General features: G+C 46.8%; 1 protein-coding gene across 5 annotated transcripts in view; it reads right to left on the bottom strand.

The window, feature by feature from the left end:
* The window catches only part of PRKCB (protein kinase C beta), a 254,791-nt gene that overhangs the window by 7,104 nt on the left and 230,087 nt on the right, over window positions 1-17,600 (bottom strand). For 2 of the 5 annotated variants that reach the window (XM_030577509.1, XM_030577511.1), the window contains one exon: window positions 5,461-6,244. The exons of the other annotated variants lie outside the window; for them this stretch is intronic. In XM_030577509.1, coding sequence (XP_030433369.1) covers window positions 6,086-6,244 — 159 coding nt within the window. In that variant the 3' untranslated portion in view covers window positions 5,461-6,085. Of the gene's footprint in view, window positions 1-5,460; window positions 6,245-17,600 lie in introns of those variants that run through there. 5 annotated transcript variants of the gene reach the window in all.

The following is a 17,600-nucleotide window of genomic DNA, read 5'->3' as shown; positions in this document are numbered from 1 at the left end:
GTGCTAGATCCTACCAGTAAGTTCCAACTTTAGTTCAGGGCCCTGATTTCAAGCTGTTCCAGGCCACCTTATCAATTTATGCGGGGATGTGTGTGTTACCCAGTGTGCACTACCTCCCCTTCAGACAGACACTGGGCTGCTACTGCAAACCTCAGCCAATGTGGTTGCAAGCTCCCATAGGAGCAGAAGCCCGCACAGCAGAAGCGGGGTCCAGCATAGACCCATCGCAGTGAAGACTGTGGGGTCTGGGATACAAGCTAGGTCTGAAGTGGCAGGAGCCCTGGCGATGCATATTAGGGCTTGGGAGGCACTGCTGGAGAGACATACCCTTTGTTTCCCCCAAAATTCAATGGGCTCCCTTCACTGCTGTGCTAGGCTGAGAGAGTTAGTTTAGCAGCACCCAGAGGACTCTGGGTGGAAGCAGGTGTCATTGCAGGTAACTGTGCGTCTCGTGGATCCTGCTGGTCACTCTGTATTTTTGAAAGCCGAGAACTGGCCTTCTGAGGTCCCGTTTTAGACAGGATCTCCCTGTTTTAATAGATGTCTGCGGTGCCCACGCTCTCCGTTCTAACACACCGCCTTTTTTGCAGCTCTGGTTTATTATCCTGTCAGCCAGTGCCAAAGGGGTAGCCATTGCTTTGCACGGTGCTCCTTAGGGGCCGCAATTCCACGGCTAGGGAAGCAGAACCTCATTCACACATTGGAGAAGCCATGTCACTTTGTGATTGAATACCTCACGCTCCGACAGCTACCTGGCCTGAATGAAAACCAGGCATGGCCATTCACCTTCAGATTGTCTTTACTGATGAAGTATCAGGAAGGCTTTATATTGCATCTTGGCAACATGCTTCAGTTCTGCTGGGCTCAGAGGCTATGAAGTCTAAAGGAGGCCCCTGGCCAGCATGGGAACCAGACACCAGCCCTCCCCCGCAATCCCTTCTCAGAGAGCAGTGGCCCCGACACGCGGGTTGCTGCGTTTCCAGAGAAAGCCTCTTGCTGCTGCTTAGGACAGGAGCACCACATCACAATCACACTCCCCAGCCACTTGCAAGTGAGTCAGCCCAGAGCAATCTCCCCGTTCAGAGTGCGTGGGGGCCAGGGTTTTGTGGAAAATGCCTGTCCCTCAGTGGGCCCTCTGCCTGAACTCAGCCGCCTCTTTTACTTCAGGTCGGCACGGACACATCCCCCAGTCCCGTATTGGGAAGGCACCGTTTTCTCCTAGGATATTAATCGCCGACAATGCCGGCGGCTGTGATGCGGCTGGCTTAGGAGGAGGCTCTGTTGGTCACCTCAGCCTGCGACAAGGGAGTGCTCAGCACGGGATGTCACCAAGGATGCAGCAGACGGCTGGCCGGAAGAGACGAGCCTGTCCATGGGGCGTTCCTACCAGCTGACCAGGCTCTGTACAACACGCTGCTCCCTGCAGCTGGGTTGCCCAGGGAGGCCTAGACCGTTTCAAGGGGACGGCAGCTGCTGCACTCACAGGTGTGGGGGAGAACGGATGAGGTTAAAAGCCCCAAAGAGGAGGAAGGGGAGACAAGGGGCGAATGTGGCATGGAGTGAGAGGCCAGTGGGGCTTGTGGGTGAGGGAAGCTGGAGAGAGAAGCTGAGATGGAGGCAAGAAATCAGGGCTCGGTTGGCGAAGACAGTGACCGCGCGCTTGGTTGCCACTCAGAGCAAGCAGATGCCTCCATCCCTCCCCCACCCTTGGAGTGACCAGATGCCCTGTCTCACCGACCTGTGTCTGCCCCCCACCCCAGCCCAAAGTCTGGCTCACTAACATTTGCCTTTGGTCAGCTGGCAGCTGAGACAAGCGGGAGGCTGGGGGTAACTGCTTCCCCCCTTACTTCACTCCCGCCCCTGCCCAGAAAAGGTGAGGGGGAGGGGTGCAGGGCACAGATAATGGGGTGTGGAGGGGAGGCGGAGAAGAAGCGGCCAGTTTGAGATGCAGGGAGTCAGTCTGACAAAGAGGAGACGTGAACACAGTTGCACCAAGGAGCCGAGCGGGGTGTTACCCACCCCACCCCAGGGCATGGCCAGAAGGACCCTGTTCCTCTCGTGCTGATGAGCCGGGCTCCACATTCACTTGATGAGCAAGGGGGCAGGTGGCCCAAGAGGCCAGACCCTCACTCCTCGCCTGTGAAACTGGGAAGGTGAAAGGATCCAATGGGGGTAACTGCTAGGGATGCCAACCCTCCAGGGTTGTCCTGGCGTCTCCAGGAATTAAAGATTAATCCAGGAATACATCCAATCACAATTGGCAACTCTAGTAACTGCTCAGACTGGTCCTGCTCTGCTGTCTTAGATCGCCACGTGCAGAGGGAAGGGCTGGGAGCAGCGAGTTTACTGACAGGTTCCAAAAGGCCATATGGGAAGCCGCAGAGGGGCCCTCCCAGGCTATCGTTCTATCAGCCAAGGGAAGGTGCTTGCTAAAAGCACAGCATGGAGAGATATCTGTAAAGAGAAACAACGGCATGTGCAGGCGAAAGACATAGCGACACCAACCACAAATGCCCATTCAAGGGGGTCAGGAACGTTGGTTGCTTGATAGCAGAGAACTGGTGATAAGGCTGGAGCACAATTGTCTCTCTCCATCCCTTTGGAGCCATCTCTCCTGTACGGATCTCACCAGCTAGGTATTTTACAGCAGCTTCCCCTTCACCCATTGCACTTTTCCACTGGCTTGGGAGAGAAATCCGTAGAGAGAATCCCCAGCTGGTGAGAGCAGCAAAGTGGTTTCTGCTTTAGTGATGAGCAAAACTATTATAACTTCTTTCTTCTCACTGTGAATGTCTCTCTAAAGATGTGTGTGTGCACGCACATGCTAGTTAGGCTCTGCCGAGGAAGGAAGTTACTTGTTTGTGGAGGGAGCAGAGAAAGGGATACAGGGGGGTACAAGTGGGAGGTACTGGAATGAATTAGGAAAGGGAAATTGAGGCTGTCTTGGGAAAAGCTTCCTGACAGTGGGATGCAGAAGGCTGTGGAATCACCTGGCTAAGGGAGGACAGGGAACCCCATTGCTTGGCATGCGTAAAACTTGGCTAGCCAGAGCAAGGGGGACCAAATCCTGCTTCGACCTCTGCGAGATGTGCTGGGTGGCAGGTTTTTTGCATTTCTGAATGTGTGTAGGAGATGCTGCACATCTCAAGGGTGAAGCGGGAGCTGTCAGGTGCAAATCTGTCCAGCTTCACTTTGAATTCTGGTGAAGGAGGGGCCTGTTTAGCCTCCTGTGTGTATTCAAATGTGAATTTCTAATGCCCAGGCTGTTTCTGTACTCCGCTGCTGCTGGAACTGTGCATTCCACATGCAGAGTCTTGCACAGAGGCCTGTTTATACATGGGTAACTGCCTCCTAAAAGAACTGCATCTCCCTTAATATTAGAGGGGCAGGCACAATTTCTTCAGCAGTCATTTCCAGCACCTGTCCATGCTCCTTGCTTATAGCCTGGAAGAGTTCCACACTGAGCAGCATCCCCTGTGATGTGGGCTGGAACAGAGGAAGGGGGCTAGCAGATAGCCCCTGCTGTATTTGGTACTTTATTTGGCACCTTCAGAATAATCCTACAGAGCTCAAATGCTCCTATAATGCAGCAGAAGCGGAATTCCAGAGGAAGCAAAGGAATTTTGTATGCATTTGGGAGAATGAGATTAGCAGATGCCTGTGATCTCTCTTTAGCTAAAAACCTACCAATTGCTTTGAACAAGGGCTCCCTTGAGAGTTCATACATGCAGTAATGAATCACCGGCTCACCATGCACTGTCTGATAGAGAGCGTTTCGCTTCAAATTTCTGGAAGCTTCAAAGCCTCATCCTGTAATCATTACTTCCTGTTAAAGTCCTTTAAAGAGCTAACCCAGAGGGTGTCAAGGATGATGGGGTTTCTTGAGCTCTCACTAGAGACAGAACAAATTTTACCTGGATTTCAGAACAAGAAAGCCCCCCTCTTCAATCAGCAGTTTAGATCTTGGATCTTACTCCTTCTCATAAGAACTAGGGGGTCACCAAACGAAATTAATAGGCAGCAGGTTTAAAACAAACACAGGAAGTATTTCTTCACACAATGCATAGTCATCCTGTGGAACTTTTTGCCAGAGGATGTTGTGAAGGCCAAGACTATAACAGGGTTCAAAAAAGAACGAGATAAGTTCATGGAGGATAGGTCCATTAGTGGCTATTAGCCAGGATGGGTAGGGATGGTGTCTCTAGCCTCTGTTTGCCAGAAGCTGGGAATGGGCAACAGGGAATGGATCATTTGATGATTCCCTGTTCTGTTCACTGCCTCTGGGGCACCTGGCATTGGCCACTGTCAGAAGACAGGATACTGGGCTAGATGGACTATTGGTCTGATCCAGTATGGCTGTTCTAATGAGGTGTAGGAGGAGGGGCATTGTTCTATACAAACTGCAGAGATTGATGGTGGTGCTACCAAAGGATGCCAGTTGATAGCTTCATGCACTGTTTTGAAGGACACACTCTACAGACGTGAAAGGAGTAATTCAGCTCAGACCTATGGCCACACCCTGGGCAGTGACACTGGGGGTGGTACAAAAGCGGAGGAGATGGTATTGTGATGTGGGCTACTGCCTGCAGTCACCTTACAGCAGCCCTGGAAACTTCGGGGTAACCCAGGTTGAACTCAAACACGGTCAGCAATCAGGGATGACGTGCATATAACATTCTGATTCCCAAAGCCACTCCATCCTGACTAGACTCAGTCTCATGGTTTCTGGCACCTCAGAGTGCATGACTGTGTTGAAATCCATCATTCACAAATAAATGCAGGGTTTTTTTGACATATTGTTTCTTATTTTTTATTTTATAATCAGTATTGGAAAAAGATTGGCACATTACAGCTCAAAGCAGCTTGATTCAAAGTGACAGCCCACAAACACCTGGCAGAATGGTACAAAAGAAAGTGATACGATTGTCATTGTTTCACGAGAAACATCTTTCCTGAAGCTTTTTTTTTCCCCCTCCTTTTTTCGGATTCTAGGAACACAAACTCAGACTATTTAAATATCCAGCAACATTCTTTAAGGTAGGAATATTAGTGAAAACAAAATTCTTTACAGGCTTCATCAGATTTCACAATACTGCTAGACTTTAAATATCAGCTCATTTTCACTAATACCATTTTTGACACATTTAAAGCGCATGTAACAAACTGAATTAATCATTTTGGCATTTGAAAAAAACCCAAAGAAAAAAAAGGTTTGATATGAAATAATGTAAAAACCATGTCATGTATGGTGTTTACTAGGGTGACCATAGATTTGAAAGCATTTACAAGGATTCTTTCAAACTTTCCTTTTGTAGCTGGATGATACACTTTCTTTTAATAAAAAAAAAAGCTATTAAGAAACTGCACAATCAAGAGAAATCTGTGTGAGCAATAGATCTGGTTTCCCCAGTTATTTATTACTGCTATCAGGGAGTGCTGTGTCTGATGAAAAACTAAAAAAAAAAAGGCAAGAGATTTTGCAGTGTTTTTAAATAAACAAGGACTCGGGGTTGCATGTCAGAAAATAACTCCCATGTCCAATCTCTTGACAAACTATTTGCCTTTTTTTTTGGGGGGGGTATAGGGGGGGCCTCAAGATCAATTAGAAGCTTGCAAAGTTCAGTGTTCCACACTTAATTCCCAGGTAAAATTTTAATGAAAACCACTTGCTTTGCCACTAACAGACTGAAATGACAGCAACTATTTTCACATGATTACATTAAAGGGCTAGATAAGTGAAAGAACAGAAAAGCAAGGCAAATACTTAGATTTCTCCCAATTGTCATGGCCTGTAATTGGAGAGCTGTTAGACACCCATTTAATGATCTGTCGGTCAATGTATCGATATCATTAGCTAGGAGTAAAATTTGATTAAAATATAATTAAATTGCAGTACTTTTCACACAATAGTTGCCATTCAGAGAGGTCCCAAATTATGTGAAGACACATCTGGCTTTGAAACATGGTCACTCTAGTATTGTCACAAAAGAAAAACCATGAAAGCAACTTTTGCAATGAAGAATGTCACCACAACAGCCGTTGGGACTGGGTGATAAAGATGCAGGAATGAGATCTACACAGCTACTTAGCTCTTGACTTCAGGTTTTAAAAATTCAGAGTTAACAAAGGAAAATCCTTCGAATTCTGATTGGTCAATGTTCCTGATGACTTCCTGGTCAGGTGGAGTTAAGACGGGTGGATGGCGAGTGAAAAATCGGTCGAAGTTTTCCGCATTCCGTCCACACTATGAGAGGGAAAAAAAGAACTCGTGGTGGGTGGAGAAAACAAAACAAACTGGATGCGGTCTGCAGCAATCCCCTCCCATTCACACCTTGCAGAGCAGATTATTTCAATGAGGAAAATGAGAGAAAAGAAAAGAAGATGCAAAATACTTCTGAGTTTTGTTATTGCAAGGCTGTTTTCTCATGGAGTAGCCAGAGACTGATAACTATCAGGCTGTAGCATGACTAGCAATTGCAGGAGCAGAATGAGATGGCAGTGCAATTACTTGCTGAGCTTTTCCCAGTCGCATGCAGTCATACTGTACCTGTTGAGCTGTGCTGCTAAGCACTAGGCAGCGTCCGTTATCAAAGAGCACCAGTGTCATACCAATACACACCTCATCCTTCCCCTCCATTGCCTGGGAACTAGAAGGTTGTGTCATGAACCAACAGTTTAGATAGTTCCACTTGCCCACGTTTAAGCAGCGACACCTCAGCTTCTGCAGTTCTCACACTAGGTAACCCCTACGGGCTGAATGCCTCACACAGACAAAGCCGTTGTGCCACTGGAGAGATTCACAGTATTGTCCCTCCCAGCACACCTGTCAGACACCTCATGCTCCCACACACATGCCAAATGCTGCTTGGATTAAACTTTCTTCCAGCAAAACCAACTTGTGTCAGCACCGCATGCAAGGAGATGACTGGCGGATCAGTTCTTGCGTCCCACACTGCCCCACTCGCTCCTGCATTGAGGTCTGGGAAACGGTGCAGGTACTGCAAGTGTGCATCTCTTAGCAAGAGCTGCTCTGGAACATGGAGAGCACGAGGGAAAGGTGTGCTGCCTTATGACTCACAGAGAAACCGCTCCATTGAATTCATCTGGAGGGATGGGGAGAAGGTCCCCTTTATAATACAGCTGCCAAAAGAGGTAGCTTCTAAAAGTATTCAGGCCTCCTCTAGGAGAGTGGGGAAGAGTCACCTTGAGAGAAGTGCAACCACTCCCCACCCTGGGGTGCAAAGGCTCCTCCTTTCTCCAGGACAGCAAACAGCTTCTGGGCGTTGTCACATGAGCAGGCATCCTAGGGGGACTTGGTCTAGTGGTCCCAGCCCAGCGCTGGGGGTCAGGAAGTCACAAGTGTTAATCCTGGTTGTTACACAGACCCCTTGTGTGACCTCAGAAAAATGATACTCTCTGACTCTGCTTCCTTACCTGTGAAATAGGGATAATATTCACACGGGGGAGGGAGCGAGAGGAGGGGGCTTAGTAAATATGACACTATTCATCTCCAGCGCTCTTGGCTCACTAGGCGCTACGTACTTCCTCAGCCTGCCTCTCCAGATGCCAAGACTCATGAGAGCCCACGCAAGCAAGTGTGTTACCAAGGGGAGGAAAGACCATGAATGGAAAGGGAACAGGGTTAAAAACTAAACCCAGACCATCCCCTCCAGCGCTCAAAGTATGTGCCATGTCTGACAAAGGGGCTGTGTTCCCCGGATGGGCTGTCCTGGGCTGGCCAGCCTGGCCACTAGACACCACCATATACTGAGCTACACACACACACATTCACCTTCACTTTCCTTTAAAAAGTTTGTATTTGTTAAGTACTCCCTGGTGTTTCCACAGGACTGGTCCTCTTCCAAATGTTCAACATTCTCCATAATCCCCCTGCTCCCCGTGGTGCATGAGGTAGAGAAATAAGGATACTCTCCATTTCACAAATGGGGAAACTGAGTCAGAGGATAAGAGACCTATCCAAGGCCACAGGGGAGTCAGTGTCAGAGCCAGGATTAGAACCCAAGAGTTCCAGGTTTCTCATATTGTGCAGAAATATGCCACTGCTATACCTTTCTGATAGGTTCACTGGAGGTGACACTATAAAATAGCCAGCATGATGGTTCTCTGCATAGTAATTCTAGGGGCCAGAACCTTATTTGGTGTCAACTGACGCCAGCTGAGAATTGGACCATATGGGCTTTACATTTTCTGTATGGAACAAAGGGTTGGATGGGAGTGAGAGAAACCTGTCAAGTGTTTCACTTCACTTTGAATGTAGAAGAAAGTATGTAAAGAACTCCTGTAACCTTGGATACTGCTACAGAGAACTGTTAGATGGCTACTAGGTTATAACAGAAGCTCAGAAGACTTATCATTGGTCTATTGTTAGGAAGTGACGCAGTTACAAACTGCTTGACTATACCTACCACATGCGTATCACACCCTATGTGAACTGGAATTAATGGCTTCACTTTAATGGTTAGTGAGCTGTATTTCTTATCAAAACTACCACACAAGTACGACGCTCCTGGTTCTATTCCCTCTGGCACTGGAGATGCAGGAGTTAGGACCTATCTGCCTCCTTATCTCTCCTCCCTAATACACATCTCAAAAGAGCACATATGCTTTACATGCTGGGACTTCCCCAAATGAACTATCATTTGCTGAGAAAACAGATTTGCATTTTTAATAAATGTAATGTCAGTCTAAAAATATTAAACAGCAAAGACGATACCTATGAACTGTTCAAAATTCTCCACTTTTGTTCACCGATGAGGTTAAAAAAAAGACAATGCTAACATCTGCCTGCTCGCTAATACGCAGCCCCTTTGGCATATTTTATGTTCTTACAGCCACCAGGTCAGCCACAATTATTCCTAAAACCACTGGACAGTTCAGTGAATAACATTAAATGCCAGCCACATAAGATGACGTTAAATGCTAGCCACAGCCATGCAAAGCCTGTTTGCTCATCTTCAGAATGTATTCTTCAGCCATAACGTATCCCTTTCCCATTGGGCAGATCAATGTCTCAGTTCAACCAATCACTTAAGCCCCTGCTTAAACTTAAACATGAGTTTAAGCTCATCCTATTCAGCAAAGCACTGAAGCATCTGATTCATAGATTTTAAAACCAGAACAGACCATTACGATTATCTAATCTGATCTCCTTCACAAACACGGCCACAGAACTTCACCCACTCATTTCTGCATGAAGCCTATAATTTAGGTCTGAACTAGAGCATATTTGTTTTAGAAAGTATCAGAGGGGGACCCGTGTTAGTCTGGATCTGTAAAAGCAGCAGAGGGTCCTGTGGCACCTTACAGACTAACAGACGTTTTGGAGCATGAGCATGAGATGAAGTGGGTATTCACTCACGAAAGCTCATGCTCCAATACGTCTGTTAGACTATAAGGTGCCACAGGACTCTTTGCTGCTTATTTTAGAAAGACAGCCAGTCCTGATGTAAAGGCTTCAGGTGATGGAGAACCCACTATAGCTCTAGGTAAGTTTTTTTCAATGGTTAATTACCTTCAATGTAAAAGTTTACACCTTATTTCTAGCCTGACTTTGTCCATCTTCAGCTTCCACACAATGGATTTCATTACGCCCTCTTCTGCTAGATTAAACAGTTGCCCATAATCAGAAAAGTTCTTCCCCAGTATAGATACTTAGAGACTGCGATCATGTGCTTAAGTGATTTTCTGAATCAGGGCCCAAAGATGCTCAGACCCCTCAAGATTTTTCCTGTCTCTTTTCCCCATGGTATTCTAGCCAGATGAAAGGCAAGTACACCTTGCCAACCTCCATCACAGGACCACGCCTCCATGAAATATATGGCTAGCATCACTCCCAGTTCTATATTTCGACCAGACATGTTAACCTTTTAGCACTTCGGTGGGACAAGTCACCTCATTTTCACTATGGAAAAGATGAGTCAGTCAGTGGCAAAACAAGAGGAACGGTTGGTTCTTAAATAGCTGAGGCCATGTCTACTCTAGCCTCTACAGCAGTACAGCAATGGGGCTGTAGTGCCATTGTGTAGATCCTTCCTACATAGAAGGAAGGGATTTTTCTGCCAGGTAGTTAATCCTCCTCTTTGAGAGGTGGAAACTAGGCCAACAGAAGAATTCTTCCATTGACCTAGCCACACCCATACTGTGGGTTAAGTCAACCTAACTAAAGTACTCAGGGTGTGACATTTTTCATAGCCCTGAGCAAGGTAGCCAGAGCAATCTAATTTTTAAAGTGTAGACCAGGCCTTAGTTTAGCAGCAGTTAGAAGCTGGTCTTTGAACAACACGGTATTATCCATAAAAATGCCCGAGTCTTTCAAGATCAAGGCAGACAAAGAAGTTATGTGAGTTACAAAGATATTAAGCAATCCAAAGAGTAGATCCAGTGTGAACTAGTTCACTGCGATTCTCATCATTTATATTGTGGGGGGGCGTCAAATGGGACAGGGGAAATGCAGGCCCTGCGCTGAGAAGCACAGTGTGTAGGACAAACACTGAGTGAGGGGAAGAGTTACAAATGTACGAACCAAGTAATCAGAGTGATAGGCAGGTGACCAGTTAGATGCTCTTTATACAGATAAACTGGGTAATTTCTCCACCCCCACAGACCAATTCCCAGCCTCCGTTCTGATATCCTCACAGTCTTCCCTCCCAAAATTCCTCTCAGCAGAGAGAAATTGATTCTACGGGTCCCATGATTCAATGCATCTTACAGAACAAAGGCTGAGAACACCAGACGGGAACCCTCCATTCGCAAGGTAAGTGGCTGCTTTTTACTGAAGCCGAAAACACTGAAATTCTGTTTGCTCTCTTGGCCACCCTCCGCAATCAAATCATCTCCCAAGTTGGTTCAATAAGACTGCTTCCAACCTGTCATCTCTGCTAAGACTCAGAACAATCTTAAAAGGCAGCCAAGCTATAGACTTTGGAAAGAGAAGGTTGCAACAAAAGCCCTGATGGCACCTTAGCTTAGTGGCACTACTAGGGGCTGTTAAGAGGATGCTCCTTATTGCCAAATGATTCAGGGAGCAGAAGATAACCTAAAGACACATGCCCTCCCTCGCTCAGCATGATCGCTAGAAATGTCATAGATGTCTAGAAATTAAGATGAAACAGCCTGGTTGTCTCATGCTGATCTGACAACCTACAAAATATAAAATTTGAACCATATCCATCAAGACTTCCAGTTCCTTTGGTAAGAGCTGGTAGCTATCCCAAGCCATGCAATGAAACACCAGACCTGGACTCTTACAAAAGATATTTTAGATGTTGGACACGCTGGTGTCAGCAGAGAAAATATTTTCCTTTCCGCTAGCTGGCTGCCTGATTAGCATCAAAAATAGAAAATAAATTCACAAAAATGAAGTTGCCAGTTGCGCAAACCCTGGAGGCTCAAGAGAATGTGGAAATCTGGGCTTTTCTAGGCCACGTTGTCACTAGCTTTTCCCCTTAGCAACAAGATAAAACTGACTATTGGGAAAGTAGCTGAAAAAGGTTATCAGAATTGTAACATGCAGCGTATCAAGAGCTACCTGCTAATAAGCAGCTCACTTGCAGATTCCATCCACTCCCATATATATTTAAAGCTTTGCAGTGCTTTGAAAATATACCTGTCACTGGCCATTAGCTTCACAAGTTCTTGGTGGAGAGACGTTTGGCAGCTCATTTGAAACATTTGGGGGCACTAGGCCTGAACTTGCTTTGAAGGGATGTGCTGCATGTTTTTTTAAACACTTAGTATCAATTACTTTAGGATTAATTGGGCAAGGTTTTAATGTTTGTGAAGCTCTTTCAGATCTTGGGATGAAAAGTTCTACAGGGAAACAAAGTATTATTTTAGTGTTTGTATTTCATCCTGCTAACCAAAACAGCTCCAGAATCCTGCATCAAGAAGTCATAACTCCTGCCATAATATCGGAAGGGCCTTTACAGCAAGAATATTTGAAAAGTTGTTCAGACACTATGAATTTATTTTCCAGATTTGTGATTAGGTGATTTTGTTCCTGAAGTTTGTAAAAACGTAAGGAAATTGCCTGCCTGCACACTCAGGTCTACGTCTTCCGCCTCCAGGCCCTGTAGCGGCTTCCTTATGGTGCGGGTAGTCCGACGTGGAGAGTACTGGTGCATGCCTTTCTGCGCCACTTCCGAGGGCTCCGATACGACCGGCAGCTCCTTTATCTCGATCCGAGGTGTCTTCCGCGAGACCTCTCTGGGCTGCCGGTCTTCTACCAGGACCTCCTCCGGACCTGGAAACTGTTCTCTGCGACCAGGTCCCTGGCAGCCACTGAGGAGGCAGATCTCCTCGCAGAGCCCCTGCTACACAACCCCCAGCTCGGCGTGCAGGTGGCGGAGTCCCCCGCGGTGCGCCAGAGGCTGGTCTTAGCAGGAGTCACCAGGGTCGGAGACCTCCTGGACTACGACCGGGGAGACTGGCTGGATCCCCTGACGCTCGCTCGGCGTATGGGGCTCTCCAGACCTCGCACTCCCCGGCACATACTACAGGAGGTGAGGGCCACTTGGTCGTCCGCTGCTTGGGCCTACCTTGACTGGGTCCTCCGTGAGGGCACGCCCGACCCACGCTCCATCCCGGGCCCTCCGGACCTTTTCATCGGGCCCCTGCCCCGTGGACCCGACCGGCCACCCCGCCCCTTCTCCGCAAGCTGGCTGCATGATCTGCAGCCGGTCTGCTTTCAAACCGTGTCAAGGAAACATCTCTACATGCTTGTGCTCCACACCCTTTACTTCCTCACGCTCGTGTCCCGCCCCAACACAAAGTGGCGGGACCTCCTGCCACCTCTCGAGGGTGAGGAGCCCCGGTGGGCCAGCCTCTACTCCACCCTGGTCCCGAGGCCCGCTGGGGATATCAGTTGGCAGCTCCTTCATGGGGCCGTTAGCACGGGCGTGTATTTGGTGCGGTTTACCCCACCCCAGACACCTGCCCCTTCTGCGGCGTGAGGGAGACCCTGGCGCACGTTTAGAGTGCGCCAGGTTGCAGCCCCTATACCGGCTCCTCACCAATATCCTGTTATGTTTCTGGCTGCACTTTTCCCCTCACCTCCTTCTCTATGCACTTCCTATCCGTGGCCCCACAAAGTCGCGGGACCTCCTGGTCAACCTCCTCCTTGCCCTGGCTAAAATGGCCATCTACGCAACCAGGGAGAGGAGGTTGGCCCATGGAGACTCCTGTGACTGTGGGGCTTGTTTCCGGTCCTTAGTCCGTTCACGTATCTGGGTGGAGTTCCTCTGGGCGGCGTCCACTGGCTCCCTTGATGCCTTCGAGGAGCAGTGGGCGCTCCGGGGTTCTCTGCTCGGTGTCCCCGTCAGGCTCCCTTCTTATGACCCTCTGACCACACTCCTGTCCCTGTTCTTTTATTAGTTGTCCCCCAAAATCAGTTGGGTTTTTGAGGTCCTGTAGATCCTCCCCTTAGGCTGGGGGGGGGGATCTGTTAGCAGTGAGCGGGCTTCCGCCCACCCAGTTCCCAGAAATGCAATAGGTAATAGCTCAAAGTCACATAACTACAATTTTGGGGGAAAAGGACGGAGGTTGTGTCATGGCAAAATAAATAGCCTAACCAAAAGAGAGTTGGAAAATGACCCAATGTGAACTGCTAACAATCCAAAACGCAAAGGTTGAGAGCTATAACCAGGGATCCATGTTCTGCTGTTAAGACAGTGATTGTTGAAATGACCTTGAAGAGCTGCTGTGCTGCATATTTTAGATCAGAGCCACGCCTCCAGGGTTCTTGTTCTTCATGGATCCTAATTCAACTTTCATCCTTGTATGAATGAGATGTGACAATTACTCCTTCTTTCTTTAAAGGTTATGGAGACATTTATCAGCAAACCAGCTATCCCAACCCCTAGTACCTTAGAGCCCTCATGCACCATATCCTGCCATTTCACTAATTAATACAGCAGGCAGCTGTGCATGGTAATGCAAACACAAGGCCAATTCCTTTCCAAACAGATTGACAAGTAACTTTTGAACAGGTTTTTCTTTTGAAGGATGATATAGCCATATTCCACTGGATAAGTGATACGGAGAAGAATTCACATTGCTGTTGGCTATAACAGATGCTCTTTACATCAGCACCGAGTTTCACTGCTTTCAAAACTGAGCTCCTCTTTAAGAGGAGAAAAACATCCCATAGTAATTTTTCTGTTTAACAAAAGCCACCTGGGGAAAGCAATCCACCCCAGTTTAGTACTCTCTGGGCAAAAAAGCAAGACTCCATCCTGAACTGAGAAAGTGGGAATCTATTTTACACAACTCCTCAAAGTATCCTGTCTAATATTTATAGCCGCTGCAGAATGGCCTTTTTATTTTGTTTGGGTTTTTTAACAGCTGCAGAAATAAAACTGTCAGTTTAGAAGACAGCCTTTTTGTTTTACCAATATCTTGCTTGATTTCCAATGGAGACAACAAAGACATAAAATATTTCCCCATTGATCCTGGGGATGCAGTGAAAAACCACAAAGCTGACTGGCTATTTTCACTATTATGACAAACATCTTCCCCTATTCCTGAAGTTCAGCTCAGGTGGTGCGTTGGACACACCCTCAAACTCTCACTGTTACAGCTTGCGAGCACCTAATCATAATGGGGGAGATTTTCAAATGGCACCTAACCTAACTCTCACTTTTCACAAAGCAATCGCTCTGCATCTGACCTATCAGTCCTCATCTTCAAAGGAAACCTGCACCATGCATTCAGAAGACGAGCTGGGGAACTTGCATTCATAACTTTGCTAGACACTAAAAATCACGGTCTTAATAAAAACACTTATGGATTTATGGCTTATTACAACAATTTGTACCCCAGGAGCGCCCCTTTTTCTCCTATAACTATAGGGGTGTTAATGGGCCAGAATGGTCCCTGAGAACCAGACATGACAAACCCACAGAAATTGGGCTTGTTTTTGGCTTAATTGGCTTGTGAGTTGCTTGTTGGCTAGTTTTTGGCTTTTAGCTAGTTGGTTGTTGGCTTGTAGCTTGTTGCTTTTTTTTTTGATCGGCTCCCGGCAAGCAGGGGCCAGGATGAGAAAGTCAGGGGTGCACAGCGGGCCCACCCCAGTTCCAGACTGCACACTGGGGGGATCTAGTCACAGAGCATTGGAGTTCTTAGGGATTGGCTTGTTTTGAAATGGGATTACCGGTAGTTGGATTTTTGGCTTATTGTGAAAGTTGGGGTGCTTATTTTCCACGTGAAAGTTGGCAACTGTGGGGCTAACTACTTATGCTAAACTATCTGTATTTAGCTGCGACACTCTACGTACCTCTCCCAGATCCGAGGAAGGGCTCTCTGCAGCTTGAAAGCTGCTCGCTCACCAACAGAAGCTGATCCAACAAAAGCTATTACCTCACCCACCTTGTCTCCCACGGGCAGTGTGCCTGATTCTGCTACACTCGTTCCCTCTATGGCAGACCCTCAGCGCATGGTTGATTTCAATGGAGCTAGGACCTATTACAACAGCAGTGGATTTGCCCCATTGAATAGTATTTTGTTCAGGGGGCAGTACCACTGAAACACTGGGTCTGCTCCATCAGAGTCAGAGTACTGTGAAAAGGGACCAGAGTTTTCAAGTATTTTCCTTCTAGCATGGTTTTCTGGAATGCTAGGAGGAGAGGTTTAAAAAGAGGGCACTTCATCACCTTATAACATATTGCCTTATTCCATCACCTACACATTGACACAAATTATACAGAATGAAAATAAAAACAGGCAGGTAATTTTTGGCCAGACTCCAAGTCCTAGTTTAACAGCTGTCTCTGCTTCAGAATCCTTTTTGCAACTGTTGCAGTGAGACAGAAAACAGGGTTGAAAAACAACCCTCCCTGCAATTCAGTCCACATGAAGAGGCAAAAGATGATGAATCCTCAGCAAGCCAAGTTATTGCACATGCTTCCATTAGCTCAACTTGGAGTGCATCTTCCTAGCTATCCTGGTCCATACGGTGGGAAGAAAGAACCCTGTTTATGGGTAAGCATGAGAAGTTTAAACAAGCACTGTCCATGACCATGAAATGCACCAAGTGCTGATTGCTTTGTAATCATGCTTTTCACTTATAAAGCATCTTAGCAGAAAAATGAGCAGCTTTGGAACGAGACAGCATTTAGGGCTGCCAAGATGCTGTACTGATGGTTTCATCTACTTAACTTCTAAAAATTATACTAAGCACAAGGATAGGTGGAAATTATGCACTGATAAAAAAGTGTTTGGATGAAACAGATTCCACTCCCCTTGTCCCCTTTTCACAGCCAGGAGAGGGAGAGACAGTCACGCAGAATTACGAAGTACATTGGTGTGCTGCTAATCCTTTGCTCATCAGAGTGGGCCTTCATCTCTCTTGCCTGGCCTTCAGAGAGGAGCACTATGGGTCTCTGGGGGAGCAGGGTTGCTTTTTCCTAAGGACCCCTAGCAATCACACAAACCATACAAATCTCAGCCTACTGTGAAGAGGGGGTGTTACAAACTGCTAATGGCCAGTGCCCAATTAAGGGTGGCATTTTCAAAGGAGAAAAAGAGGATTGAAATGTTTCATCTCCAACCTGGGGCAAAGGCTAGAGAGGGTGACATTTTCAAAAGCCCCTAAGTGACCTAGAAGCCAAAATCTCATTTGCAAAAGTGACTTGGTCAGATTTTCAAAAGATATTTCATTGCCTGAAGATGCAGACAGGCACCCAGCGGGGCTGACTCCCATGGGAGTTAGGCACCTAGTGAGAATTTCAAAAGTGCCTGTCTGAATGTTTAGGTGTATAAATACCTTTAAAAATCTGGCCATTAGGAGTCTTAGTCCTTAACTGGGCTCCTAAGTCACTTTTGAAAATGGGTCTTAGGTGCATTTGAAAATGTTACCTCCCCTCCCCCCAAATCTATATGCAGGGATACACTGGGAACACTTCTGCATACTGAGTAAATATTTTCAGTATGCAATAAAACTGGTTAATAATATAGGTCCCTGTTCTTCACAGCATATACTTAATTTTAAGCACATGCTTAAGTCTCATTGACTTCAATGGGTTTTAAGCACTTGCTGAAATGTTTTGCTGAATCAGGGCTGCTAAGTCTCTTCTGTAACCAAAAAGGTTTCTTCAGAAGAGAATGAAAATATAAACCAAATCATTAAAATGAAGTCAGAGAGAATGATCTCGAGAGGGACAGAGAAGAGCTCATGGTTTTACCCTCACTATAGGTTTCCTGTATGTCCATTTTGTTAGGGGGAAAAACATTTAACTTTAAAACATTGACTACTTGGGGATTTCTGCTGTATCCAGCTAGAAAGCTGTTCTCCATTTGACTGAGCCTTACCACGCTGCAGAGTGCACACATAGTGCAGGTACCGTACAGTCACACTGCACAGTTACATGTGCTTGCCTACAGAGGAGCTGCCCACTAAACCCTTAACCATCTCTGATTCGGAAATGGCTCAGAGGGTCTCCTGGACTCACCTCACCACAACAGAAGTTACAGCAAGAAAAATGAGCTAGGATAGCATAACTGACTCATTTCCTAGGTAACTGGGTCTGTAAATAGTATTTCAATATTCATTAACTCAAAATGATTCGACTAAGATCTAATTTATG

This window comes from Gopherus evgoodei, chromosome 10, assembly GCF_007399415.2.
Source record: "Gopherus evgoodei ecotype Sinaloan lineage chromosome 10, rGopEvg1_v1.p, whole genome shotgun sequence".
In the NCBI taxonomy this organism is placed as follows: Eukaryota; Metazoa; Chordata; order Testudines; family Testudinidae; genus Gopherus; species Gopherus evgoodei.
This window is presented reverse-complemented; position numbering and strand designations above follow the sequence as displayed.